The sequence below is a fragment of the Arvicola amphibius genome, chromosome 2, assembly GCF_903992535.2.
Source record: "Arvicola amphibius chromosome 2, mArvAmp1.2, whole genome shotgun sequence".
In the NCBI taxonomy this organism is placed as follows: Eukaryota; Metazoa; Chordata; class Mammalia; order Rodentia; family Cricetidae; genus Arvicola; species Arvicola amphibius.
The window spans coordinates 1,958,813-1,971,912 of record NC_052048.2 but is presented as its reverse complement, the minus strand read 5'-3'; the positions used below and the strand labels follow the sequence as shown (position 1 = coordinate 1,971,912).

Here is a 13,100-nt window from a genome sequence, read left to right as displayed (position 1 = left end):
CAACACCGCCTCCTAACTCAGCATCTCTCGGACTTCTGAGGATGTGTGAGGCACCATCAGCACCATCTCTGCTGTTATTGCTGCTGTCCATTTGTCGTTCTGCGACTCCCAGGATTTTAGGATGAGCCGTGTAGCCAATCTCTGCCCACATATATGGTTCTGCTCTGCATGCTTTGTTTAAGGTCACCCAGCAGGTATGTATATTACAGACAATGGGCAGCTAATAAAATACTTGTCAAATAAACAAATATATGTTAGTGAGACTCATGGCCACAACCCTGCCCTGACGGTTGAAAAGAATTCCAAAGAGGTGAAAAGTGTTTCCCTTCCTATCCTCATACTGTCTAGTTCATGACCATTATTTCCTCAAAATGCCTCACTGGCCTGTGATTTAATATTATTGGACAGAGCCCAATATGCATGAACTCATTGCAGTGAGACCAGTTATTTTGTACAAATGATTTAGGGCAGTAAAAATGTCCAACCAAACTGCTAAGTACCAAATAAAGTTTATGTAACTGATATCCACTGACCTTGTAAGGAGGTGAGGTGAGAACGAAGCCGGGTTGTCCTGCTCTGAGAAGAGGGGCATAGTTCCTCCCATTATCCACAGGCGGAAATACAAAATGACCATCACCTTGGAGGAAGGAGAAGACCTGATGAAATATCCACCCACGTCTCTTCCGTCTTTGTACAAGCGTTCTATCGAGAAGTGAAGTCAGCTGTTCCCTCCTCTCACAGATGATAGGTAAGCCTGCCCGGGGAACCCTGGCCCCAAATCACGGCACCAGAAACCATTCAACTGGGCCTGAACAAGCAGCAGGGAGCTGTATCTACGTCTCTGGATGCTGTGTCCAGCAGTAGACAACGGATACATCCAGGTCACTTTGAAAACACTTTAAAGGGACTTTAATACCCTGTGTCATTTACACTATGCCATCAGGTTTCTGTGTATGCGTCCACACACACCTTTGCTCCAAAGTAACATTCACCACCTATAAACCTTCCTTGAGAGATCTGTTGATAGTGAGTTTATTAACTAATCTGGAGCATGTCTCTGAGTTGGGACTAAGTGAAAACACTCTGTATTCGAAGTATACATTATATACTTACATAACCGATGACCAAAATGGCCCGCTTTAAAAACGGTCTCAGGGTAAGCAGGAAATTCCCGTTGTCGCTTCCTGTCAGACACCTGAAACAGGAAAGGAGAGGTGAATGTCTAAGAGCAACCGTCTTACAGCCCAGTGTTCCTCTCTGTGAAGACACCAAGAGCCTGGCTTTGGAGCCAGGGCATGTGGGTTTTAACACCCCATTCTGCCGCCCGCAGCTTGGGAAGTGGGAACAGCTTCCTTCATTCCTCTGCACATCTATTTTGCTCATTTAAAGGGAAATAATATCTACTTTGTGGAAGCATTGAAGGGAATAAGTGACATAATAAACAGAGCAGGGCCTAGCATTGTTAGCTATAAACGTTTCCATTTGTCCCGATTAACTACACACTCTGATAACGTGAGTTCACATTTACCTGCTTCATACAATCTGAGGGGCACAATGTCCAGCCCACAAACTATCTCACAATCGCCTTGTCCCTGAAGAACAGGGATGCCAAGATTACGTGAAGTAAAACACACAGCGCCTCTAGGGTGGATCAAAGATCTCTCATACACACTGAAGAATTTTCTCACATGCTCACTGTCCTCTGTCCCTGGAAACAAATTAGGGTGCAGGAATGCCAGCTCCGGGGGGGGGGGGGCAGAGATTAACGGGGACCCTGCCTCTGCCATGGTCCCCCGGGTTCAAAGCAGGAGCTTCGGCTTTGTGGACTGGACTGGGCTGGCTTCTGTGACAGGGAAGCCGGAGCTAAGGTTAACAAGCCCCTTTGAGAACACAAAGGGTCCGCATTCTCCTCCACGCAGGCTTGCACACTTCAGTCAAAGCAGAGAAAAGACGTTGAACTAAACCACATAATCCCTCTGGCATCTCCCTCCTCCTCATTTTCCCTAGCCCTTTTCATGTAGTTTTTACTCCCTTTAATCTGCTTCTTCCCTCAAAGGATTTCTCTCTTAAAATTTGCATTTGAATGAGGGCTCTTCACTGGAGAGAACCTTTGGTCCAGCCAGGGCTTCTTCAGTAAAACCCGTGGGCTAGTATCCTGCAGAGACTGGTTCATCTGGAGTCAGCTGGCTGAAGCTGTGCGGCCCCTGCCTGTAGTGTGTGTGCCAAGTGTTTGGGAGCTGCAGGGAAGTGAAAGCTTTACTCAAAAGCAGGTTTCTTCCTCGTCCTCCCTTTCTCCTCTTTCTGGCTCATAAGAATCTCTGGAAGTGATGCCTGCTCAGAACTGGCTATCCAAGCGCTCGATAGAGAAAATGAGCAGGGTAAAGCCACCAAAGAAAGTTTACTGCTAACGAGTTCCGGATAGGTCCATCTTCCAGAGCTGTGGAGTCCTTTCTTCCCTTCTGAGACCACAACAGAGTTTATCAATGAAGCCAGGCCAGGGACAACTGGAGAGTCTGGAACGGTATGGTGTGTGTGTGTGTGTGTGTGTGTGTGTGTGTGTAAGCACGCGAGTGCGTACGCCTGTGTTTGTATCCAGACATTTTACTGAGGCAGTCCTTAGCTTTTGTGTTTGGGCAGCTGGGCCTATGATTCTCACAGCAGTTGTACAAAAACACACATCCTCTCTGGGCGCAGCTTCCTGGTGGTTGTCATTTTTAGGCAAATTAAACCAAGACCAGCCTTTGGCACTTCTGTTTCTCCAAGAATGCATGATCCCTCTCAGCAACGAGGTAAAGGAAACAGACACAGGCCAGGAAAGGGTGCTGAGGGGGGCAAGGACAGGAATGTGTCTGAACTTTCAAGGTAGCTGCTCTTGGAGACTTCATTTCTCAAGCCCCACTCTGCGACTTGTTCAGCACTGGAAAAATTACAATTGGCTTTCCTTACTACAGAACAAGCCACACAGTTTGGGGTATTTCTTGAGGTTACACTTAGACGAAGCTGTCATGTATCATTTCTGACGGTTTGCTAGGATGGCTATTTTAGTAACTGTGTTTATAACGAGTCTTCTAGTTCAGAGATTCTTGGTGAGATTCTATTTCCACAAGAAGTTGGGCAAAGAGTAACAGATAATTTACTCTCAAAATGTAACATCCTAAGGTCACACAAGCCTGAAATGGTACAGAGATTCTTGGTGGAAAAAAAACGTTGTCAAGATTTCTATTTTAGGCTGTGGGACCACAGTAAACGACAAAGTGAGACACACGGCACGGTGCCATTTCTGGGGACGCTGTAGATAGGTGGGGAGTGTGCCCTGGCTCTGTTCCCTACATCTCCTCCTCCACTCCACCCCAGAGCTGGATAGTGGGGTTTCCTCCTTGCTTCATTTCTTACAGCCAATGGAACAGACCTGAACAATGACCAAGAATGATAGCATTCATAAAAATAACAACTAACAATACATGTCAGACATGCATTTTGATTTAAATATGACAGCTTATCTACCATTTAGAATAATTTCACAAGACCAAAAAATTGGAAGTGATAATTTTTAAATCTGATTTCTCAGCTATTAATTTCTTTTTCTTTTTTTTCTCTCTCTTGGAGTTTTATTGTTTTTCAATCCAGTTACAGTCAAATCATATCTGCTCAGGAACTTCCCTATCTTTAAGGTAATTTTTCTGTCTGCTTTCAGCCATTATTCATTGCCACAGGGTTTCACTAATACACAGGTGGCACATTTCACAGGTTAACAAATTCTTAAAATTTTGTTTTTTAAGACTGGGTTTTGATATGTTCAGCTATTAATTTCAATCATAAGAAAAACATGCTACTAGTAACACTTTATTTATTTATATTTACTTTTTTGTATTTTTTTATTTTTGAGACAGGGTGTCACTAAATTGTCTGTTGTGCTTGTACTCAGTAGGTAGCCCAGGCTGGCCTCAAACCCATGGTACTCCTACCCCAGACTCTATTACCCCAAGAGTATAGATGCGGGCCACCAAGCCTGGCTATGGACACTTAAATTTAACAAGTTCTCCGTGGAATTTGCACATTCTTTACAAAGCTCCAGAAAGTTCCAATGACAACAAATCCCAAGCCCCTGTGAAGGCGCTAGAATCAGATCCACGGATCGAAGCTTCTGTCCCTTTGTGTTCGTGACTTACATCAAGACCACAGGCTCCTCAGTGCCAACCCTGTTCTTGGCCACCAATTTCTTCTCACAGCGAGAGTCAGGGTTAGACCCCCACTCTCTTTCTTACTACAGAATACCTTCACGGTAGTCCTGAACATACCAACAGGTCTGCTCCCCCCGAAGGCAGTCTTCCTTCCCTGGCTTCACAAGTGCTATCTGAATAGATTTTCCTTTATACACATCATAAGGATCAATAAAGCCCAGCTATCTAAGCAGAATTCTAAGGGCCCCTCCTTCTCCACCTCTCAACATCTCATCTCCTGTGCTTTTCTTGTTCTCCGGCAGCAGACTGGCATAGACAGTGTGTGATTTGGGATACGGGCAGCAGGGTGGAGGATGGCACCACCTGGAGAGCACATTAGTAGACTGTCCAGCTCTTCTTGGAATATGTACACCACGTAATTTCTGCCTAAGTGTCGGCTACAGACGGCGAAACCAGCCGCGAACTGTCACTGCTTGGCAGCACACCAATCACACACAGCCACCAGAAATCCCTCTAGGACACCAACCACACCAACTTAATTTTTTTTTTTTTTTTTTTGCATTCAAAAAAATAAAGGATGTTGGTAAAGAATCATATGCTCTGAGGGGGGAAAAGAAGCTACATTCAGATCTTTTGGAATAAAAATCCCAAAATATTTCTCTTTGAAAGACATGAAAACGTTCTCACTTTGCTAAATATAGCAAAGACACAGCTCACATTAGAAATGGTTATAAGCTAACTGCATACCAAAGGAAGTTAGGTCCTTCTTTGGTGCCCGGCCTTGGACCCCAGAAGATCCTCCTTTATGCTACGCAGCAAAGGCTCTCCACAGAGCGTCAGGTTTGGATGCTGCCCTTGCCAGTCCCACGATTCTGACGGGAGATGGAGCTGTTCTGAGAATCCAGGGGAGCGTTTCTCAGTTCTGCCCCTTCAGAAACTCAAACCCACCTTCCACATCCAACCCTGCAGCTCTGGTGAATGCTTCCCCGGGTAACTTCAAACCCTGCAATCTCCTAAGGGAACCTTTGATTCTCTCACAGAATGGTGGAAATGAGACTGAAGACCCCAGGGGGGCACGGCTTTCTGTGCTCTTAACCGTTCTGAATCAGAAGCCTGAAACTAGAAGGGAACAGAACGCTCGGGTACTTTTATAGTTTTATAGGGCTCAGGCTGTACAAATATGAAGACCCGAATTCAGTTTCTAACACATGTAATCAAAGTTGAGGACAGCTGTGCTTGCATGTAATCCTAGTGCTGGGTGTCAGAGATGGAAGGTTCTGGGGTTCGTTAGCCAGGGAGTCTATCCAGATAGATTCCAGGTTGAGTGAGAGACCCTGACTCATAAAACAAGGTAGAGGACAGCTGAAGAAGACACATTATACCTACATCTGTCCACACTCATGCACACACATTACACACACAGACACACACACGCACATACATGCACACACACATGCATACATACATGCGCACACACATACACACACATATGAAATGTGAACTGATTTGCAGAATATCATACTCCTTTATGTCAAAGGTCAATGAAGTTGGACTTCATTAATTTAATCAGAGGATCCATTTTATACCCCCTCCACAATGAATTTCGTCAGCATCCCTGGTTTTTAATTCTTTCTCCAAGGAGTGGCAAAATTCCGTTTTGGGGCTGACAGTCTTGTCTTTCAGCCACAGACCCACAAGTGCACGTGACAGGTGTCAGTCATGGTACTGAGAGCTCCCGTCTCCTTCCCATATTAGCCCTGCTGTGACAGATACAAGGGCTGTTCTTGCTAAAGAAGCGTGTGTAGAAGGAAGCGGCAGGGCTGCGTCCTGCCACCCGGCCGCCGGCTAGCTTTACACCCGAAATAATTACACGGAAACTGTATTCACTTAAAATACTGTCTGGCCCCTGGCCCATTATCTGTAGCTTCTTATTGGTTGATTCTCATATCTTGCTTTAACCCATATTTAGTAATCTATATAGCACCACGAGGTGTGGCTTACCAGGAGAGATCTTAACCTGCATCCATCTCGGAGAGGAGAAGCATGGAGACTCACTATGGCGACTGCCTGAAGCATCTCCCCAACTCTACTTCCTTGTTCCCACAATTCTGTTCTGTCTACTCCGCCTACCTAATTTTCTGTTCTCTTAAAGGGCCAAGGCAGTTTTCTTTATTAATTAACCAATGAAAGTAACATAGACAGATAACTCTCCTCCATCAAGCGTGGACCTTTTACTTGGGCCTGCGGACACCCAATGCACAGCTTAAACAGCTCAAAGTCTGACTTCTCTGCCCTCTTCCTAATCTGTAACTGTGCTTTCTTAAGTGTTAGGAATTCAGCTCTGAACATAGACACATTAACCACATAAGGAGCATCTGTTATAGACACAAAACTACAGTGCTCACCTCAAAGTGAATAAGAGATGGTTGATTTGGAAAGATAACTATGAGTGGCCTTGACCAGGAAACACATTTCTTTACTCCGAATGCTGTGTTCTGACATGGTAACAGTTTAATGAAGGTTTCGTCCTTGTCGTTGTTGTTGGTGGTTGGTTTTTCGAGATTAGGTTTCTCTGTGTAGCTTTGGAGACTGTCCTGAAACCCACTCTGTACACCAAGCTGGCCTCGAACTCACAGAGATCCACCTGCCTCTGCTCCTGAGTACTGGGATTAAAGGTGTGTGCCATCACCACCTGGCTCTAATGAATTTTTTTTATAATAACAAAGCAAAACAAAAAAATACCGGCCAATCAGTGATTAAACTAACACGAGTGACCAATCTTTACAGCATTCAAGAGGATTATCCACAGAATTTCCTTTTTTGTCTAACTAAAAAGGGAGGCTTTAATTTTAACATAGTAAGATTATATACAACAAAACAGTTATCAAGCAAGCATTACAGTTACAATTTCTGGTCTATTTGTATTTGGAAAAATTAGAGAAAATACTCTATTGTCTATTTTATCCTTGCGAATCCAAAGTTTCATGCCTAATTTATCTTTTATCAAAACTAAAGAAAACTATAACTATCTAGTCTTCAACTCCATCAAAGATCCCTTATGGATAAACCTTAGCACTAAGAAAAAAAACCCAAAGATATCCATGTTCTAATATTTTCTGAACCTTACTAGGAAACTGGCACTGGAAACAATTAAGCTACCAAGAAGGAGTGTACAATAGTAGCACTGGCTGGGAAAAACAGAAAAATACACTTTAGGTTACCATTTAGTGACTGCCTACTGTAGTGGTATTTTATCTGTAGTTTAATAAGTAAAGCTTGCCTGAAGATCAGAGAGTAAAACAGTCACTCTGGCCAGCCTTACAGACCACGCAGTGGTGACACACACCTTTAATCCCAGTCGCCACACGAGTTTGCCATAGAAACCTAGAGGTAGTGGTCCACACCTTTAATCCCAGCCCTAGAGAGGAATATAAGATAGGAGGAGACAGCTCTCAGGCTCAGTCTCATTCTGAGATTTTCGGAGGCAGTATCACCATTTTCAGACTGAAGTAGAGGTAAGAGCCAGTGGCTGGCTGTTTTGCTTTTCTGGCCTTCAGGTTGAACCCCAATGTGTCTCTCTCTAGGTTTTTATTAATCGAGCTATAGCCTACAGTGTATCCTAAGCTAATATATGTGACCCTGATCATGTCCCTACAAGACGGACACTATTAATACTTCCCTTTTGCACGAGGGGAAATTGTGGCATTAATGGCCCAGTATTTTGCCCTAAGGTGTGGCAGGAAGAGAGAGATGGGAGGCAGAATACAAATCCATCTGTGCCATTGCTGCACACGGTCTGCTCCCTTCCCAGTCACTGTCAGCAAACTGTCTCCATCCTCCTGTGATGCCTGGAGTCAGGATGCCTTCCTCTGGATTACAAATGTATCAGGTACACACGCTGAGACAGATTCACGCCCAGAGTACCAAGACATGCCTGATCAATACAACTTCATCGCTATGAAAAATGACAAGTTACTCACATAACGATACTCAGTTTGACAGGAAAAGCTCCAGGAACAGAGCCAGGCCCAACAAGTATTACATGAGAGGAATAAATGCAAAATCTAACATTTAAATATCAGCTAATGCTTGCTGAGCACACAGCAGGGTTGGAAACTGCTCCAGACATGACAACTCTTTATCCTCATTCATATAATTAGGAATCAAGTGGCACTAGGGAAACCGAGGCATTAAAAAGTGAGCCAGTCATCAACAGAACCAGAATGTGGAGCTGTATATCGGCTCCTAGCCACCCCAGATTACTCTCCTGAAGGGCCACGGTGTGCTCTCTGCCCTGCCCCAGGAAGGCAGCGTAAGATGAAGAGCTACAGATCAGAGAGGGAGCTGACATGGTCTGGGAAAGGGAAGGAAGTTACAATTGGGAGGTGATGCTTCCGCTGAGGATGGAGAGATAATGAAGATATGGGTACAGAGGGCGAGGGGCCACAGTTCAGGGCTGAGGAGACCGCAAGGGGCCAAGGAAGTCCCTGGGCCACAGTTCAGGGCTGAGGATTGTTGTGTGATATTTTGTCTGTGGTCTGACAAAGTCTGTCTGGAGATCAGAGGGTGGAGCTAGCCACCAGTTAACCATAGAAACTAGGCAGTGGTGGCACACACCTTTAATCCCAGCACTTGGGAAGCGGAGACAGGAAGTGATCAGGTGGGGTGTAGACAGTATCTCAATCCTTTTGGATGGAAGGAGGAGACAGGGAGGAAGCAACTGGGGGTTGCTCCTGGTTCTCTGATCATCCAGGTTTCCCCCCAATATTTGACTCCTGATTTTTTTATTGTTAAGACTAATTAGGATCACGTTTCAGAGGACGAGCAACAGCAAACTCCCTGCTAGCTCAGAAGGCAACAGCACTCGGTACAGTCCTGAAAGGGTCTCAAAGCGGAGCCTAAAATCACCGTAAAAGGATGCCAGGATGGAGGTTCAAGCCCTGAAAGTGAGATAGGAGTAGCATACCACACATGGTGGGTGTCGATTCTGGCTCCATTCCGCTCAGCTTCCTTAGAGGCAAGGTGAATTTGTCTGAAGTTTCTTGCCTCCTAGGCCTGTCTAGTCCTTGACTGGTTCACCTGAGCATGGTGCCATTCAGAACCTGCGGCAGGTTAGAGAATAAGCTCATCCTCTGCCTCTCCATGTACCTGATGCCTGTGGCTCACCGGGAGTTTACACAATCAGCATACTGGACGCTGCCTAACCACACCGCCGGTGGACAGGTCACTGTTCCCATCAGGGCCTGTGATGTCTGGTTCATTCGTGGTGTCTGTATAGAGGAAGGTCAGGCTGTCTTTGTCTGTCTTTCTCCAGCCCAGTCTGTTTACATTTAAGTCAGGGAAGGAGAAAGTCTCAACTGACCATTACCAAGCCACGTTTTATAGGTGTGCTTTTGGTTAGGGCCCCTCTGAGCCCTCCTCAGAATAACCGACACACTGGGCAGCAAACTCAAAGCCTCTCACATGCCCTGGCCCCATGTGTTGAGTTCACCAGCAGGCTAAGCAGGATATTTGGTGACCTGGGCTTCCCCGAGGAATATGTGCCCTCGCTACATGTGATCTACATGTTTTGTAGAAACACAGATGTCTTGAAAAGCCCACACTACTTATAGAAGGTATCAGCATGAAATTAGCCAGCTTAATCCCACCCCAGCCCCAACTTAATGGGCAAATATAGAAAGGATTTGTTATCTATGGAAGTCTGTCATTTGCAGCCTTCCTAGAAGGAGAGAGAAACAAAATAAAGTGTTTTCCTAGAAGCTAAAGACTTGATTCATTTTCACGGTGTTTTGTGAATTCATCGTGAACACACAGGACATGCATTGAACAGTCTGTACACACGCAAGGATGCTGGCTAAGGAGGAGCGACTGAGGTGGTCCAAGCTTGTTCATCAGTTTGTACTCAGATGCCCATCAACCTTTGTTAAGAAAGGGGAACCTTTTCCTAAGGCACTCAAAAGAGCAAAAGGTGTTAAAGTTTAGGATGGACCTAAACATCCTAGTGCCCCCACACCTCATGCCTGCAGCTTGTTCCTTCAAGAAGAAATTCCTACGTACAGCAGTAGCCAATCTCTTACTGGTTAAGACTCCTGCTGTGGTAATGGCTTCTGCAGAGACTTGTTTAGTCCAGTGCTTCCGTACCTTAATCACAGCTTTCATCTGCTCACTGGCCTAGTCCTACATGCTGCTGACTTTCCAGCCACTGGGCCACGGGTAAAGTTACCCAGCAACAAATAGCACTGTTTTCTTCCTCCAGCAGAGGTGTTTCCTGTACAAATTCAGCTCAATGTTCTCTCTTTTCTTGACCTCTGCTTTTGTTTTTTGGGACAGGATCTCTCTTTTATATAGGTCTGGCTGTCCTGGTGCTCACTGTGTAGATCAGACTAACCTTGAAGTCATAGAGACCCACCTGCTTTTGCCTTCTGGGTACTGAGATTAGAGGCACGATCTACCACACCCAGCTAGACAGGACTTCATATGGTGACATTTACTGCATCACACTGAAGTTTTAAATCCCTAATCATTTAAATTGCTATGCTGCCTATAAACGCCACTGATTGCAAGGTCTGACTTTAACAAAATGTATTCTCCCGATCCTAAATTTCATTCAGCTAAATGTCTCCTGAACATTATCTACTGCAATGTTTCCATGTACAAGAGGCTTTCGTACATTGGGCTGGTCTGCCTCAAGGACGGCAACCAGTCCGATCTGCCTAGCACTTGGCTTCCCGAGCTAAGCTGGAAAGTCCTGGGAGACTTAGGAGGGAAAGCTGTCCCTAATGACGTCACACACAGATGGTACAGGACACTGAGGTGAAGTGCTAAGGAGCTGCCCAAATCCTAATTTCCAAAAACTCAAACAAGAAATTAGTTTGGTTTTGTTCAGGACTCTCTCTGATATTTATAATAGTTGCTTTTCTTTCTCTTCTTTTTTGTTTTTTAAAAGTTCATTTTACTTATTGATGTGAAGGTGTCAGATCCCCTACAGCTGGAATTACAGACAGTTGTCAGCTGCCATGTGAGTGCTAGGAATTGAACCTGGGTCCTCTGGAAGAGCAGCCAGTGCTCTTAACCACTGAGCCATCTCTCCAGCTTCATTCCTTTTTCTCTTCCTTCCCCCCTTGTCTGTCGCTCCTTCTCTCCCCCTTCTCTTCTTCTTCCCTGTAAGTATTTAATAAAAAAAAAAAAACAAAAAAAAAAAAACAAGTGCTTCTCTGGTGGGAGTCACCTACTAATCGGTTCAACTCATTAATTCTAGATCTTATCCGTGCTTCTCAGCTGCCTGACAGATCTCTGCACTTAATGCGATGAGCTAACCTAAAGCATTCTTTATAATCATCACTTTTGTTTATGTGGCAAAAAGGAAAGGAAGGAAGAGAGGGACAAGGGTTTAGCAAACACTGGGGAAGTACAAATTCCCCTCTATACTAGATCTATAGTGATCTAGCACGTTACAAAGCCAACTGGTCGATACTTCAAAACCCAAGTTTAAGTCAGTTTACAACTTAACACAAGGAGTCTGATGTCGAGATTTTAAAACACGCCACCTGTATAATGATAAACATAAATTATCAGTCTTAACTACAGGCAACCAAAACCAAACATTATCAGCACTAAAATCCCCAAACCTGGAACTTTGACACAATTACCTGTGTATGTCAGTGAACGCAGGAGTCAGATACTCATTTTGAAATACTGGTAACACTTAAAGTTCATGGAAGCTTTTCTGTAAGCTACTGTTGGGAGCAGAGGGCCAAATGGACCAGTTTATGTTTAGACAACACAGTGCTATTACGGGTATCTAGCAAAAGTCAGTTACGACATGGCTGACATACAGGGGAGCTATGAGTCAACACAATGGCTGACATTGGATGTCCAGGGAACTCCCAAGCAAACAGTTTTGTAATCTGCTACATATTTTTGGCAGAGAGCCACTTTTATGTGATTCTAACGTAGCCTTGAGGTCAGAGGTCCAAGCCTTAGCCTTTGTGGGCCAGCCTCTGTCATGTATGTTTGTCTGTAGGCCTAGCGTAGAGCAACCTGTCCACCTGTGCCCTTCACCTGTGCTGGCTTGTGCCTGCGTTCTTGCCCAAACCTGCCTAGCAGATTGTGTCCTGGTAAACAAAACGTGTTATCTGCCTATGATTGCCCCCAGTCTCCCGTGACCTTCCCTCTTCTTTCCTGGCTTTGGGCAATGGACCGCACAGACACTCTCTCTTGTCATGTTTCCCATGTATCCAAACTTTAACTCCCTCAGAATTACCTAAGATCATTCATCTTACACATGAAGGCTTCAATGTCACTATAACACTTACCCTGTCTCTCACACGGCAGCCATGCTAACAGTACAGAGAATACTGCAAACTGACAGATATAAAAAATGTCCATCATAATAAAAATGATCATGAATTTGAAGACAGCCTATGCTATATCAGGACGCCCTGCCTTAAATAAAAAAGAAAAATTAACGGGGCGGGTGGTGGTAAGGAGATATTGAGCCCTCACCGTAGTGAGTGACTACAACCTAGAGGTTTAGGATAGGCAAGGGATCAATGGCAGCTTTCGGGTGGGAATATAGAATACCCGTATCTACATTGCTGGGCAGTCCGATGACACTCTGTGGCAGGTGCCATGGCATCACGCAGGAAGACATGGGCGAGGTGCCAGTATCTGTGCAAAGACCTTACCACCTCTGCCATCACTATAGCCCACGCCCTCCACTGTCGGCACAGAGGAGGAGAAAAAGTTTGCTGGACCTTCCCATCACTTAGTAAGAGGCTGGCTGGTTGTAGGGTGTCTGAAAGATGACCCAGACAAAACACGTTTAAGAAACAGTAAGTTCTGGTGAGACGGCTTATAATGGTAGAGACATTTTGTCTCTAAACTTGGGGACCTGAGTGAGTGCAATTGCCAGGCTTC

General features: G+C 45.0%; 1 protein-coding gene across 1 annotated transcript in view; it reads right to left on the bottom strand.

Annotated features, from left to right (window-relative positions):
* The window catches only part of Tmtc1 (transmembrane O-mannosyltransferase targeting cadherins 1), a 197,793-nt gene that overhangs the window by 101,131 nt on the left and 83,562 nt on the right, over nucleotides 1-13,100 (bottom strand). The window contains exons 6-7 of the mRNA XM_038318662.1: nucleotides 1,114-1,195; nucleotides 534-637 (exon numbers count right to left, since the gene is read on the bottom strand). Of these exons, the coding sequence (XP_038174590.1) occupies nucleotides 534-637; nucleotides 1,114-1,195 (186 nt within the window). The remainder of the gene's footprint in view (nucleotides 1-533; nucleotides 638-1,113; nucleotides 1,196-13,100) is intronic.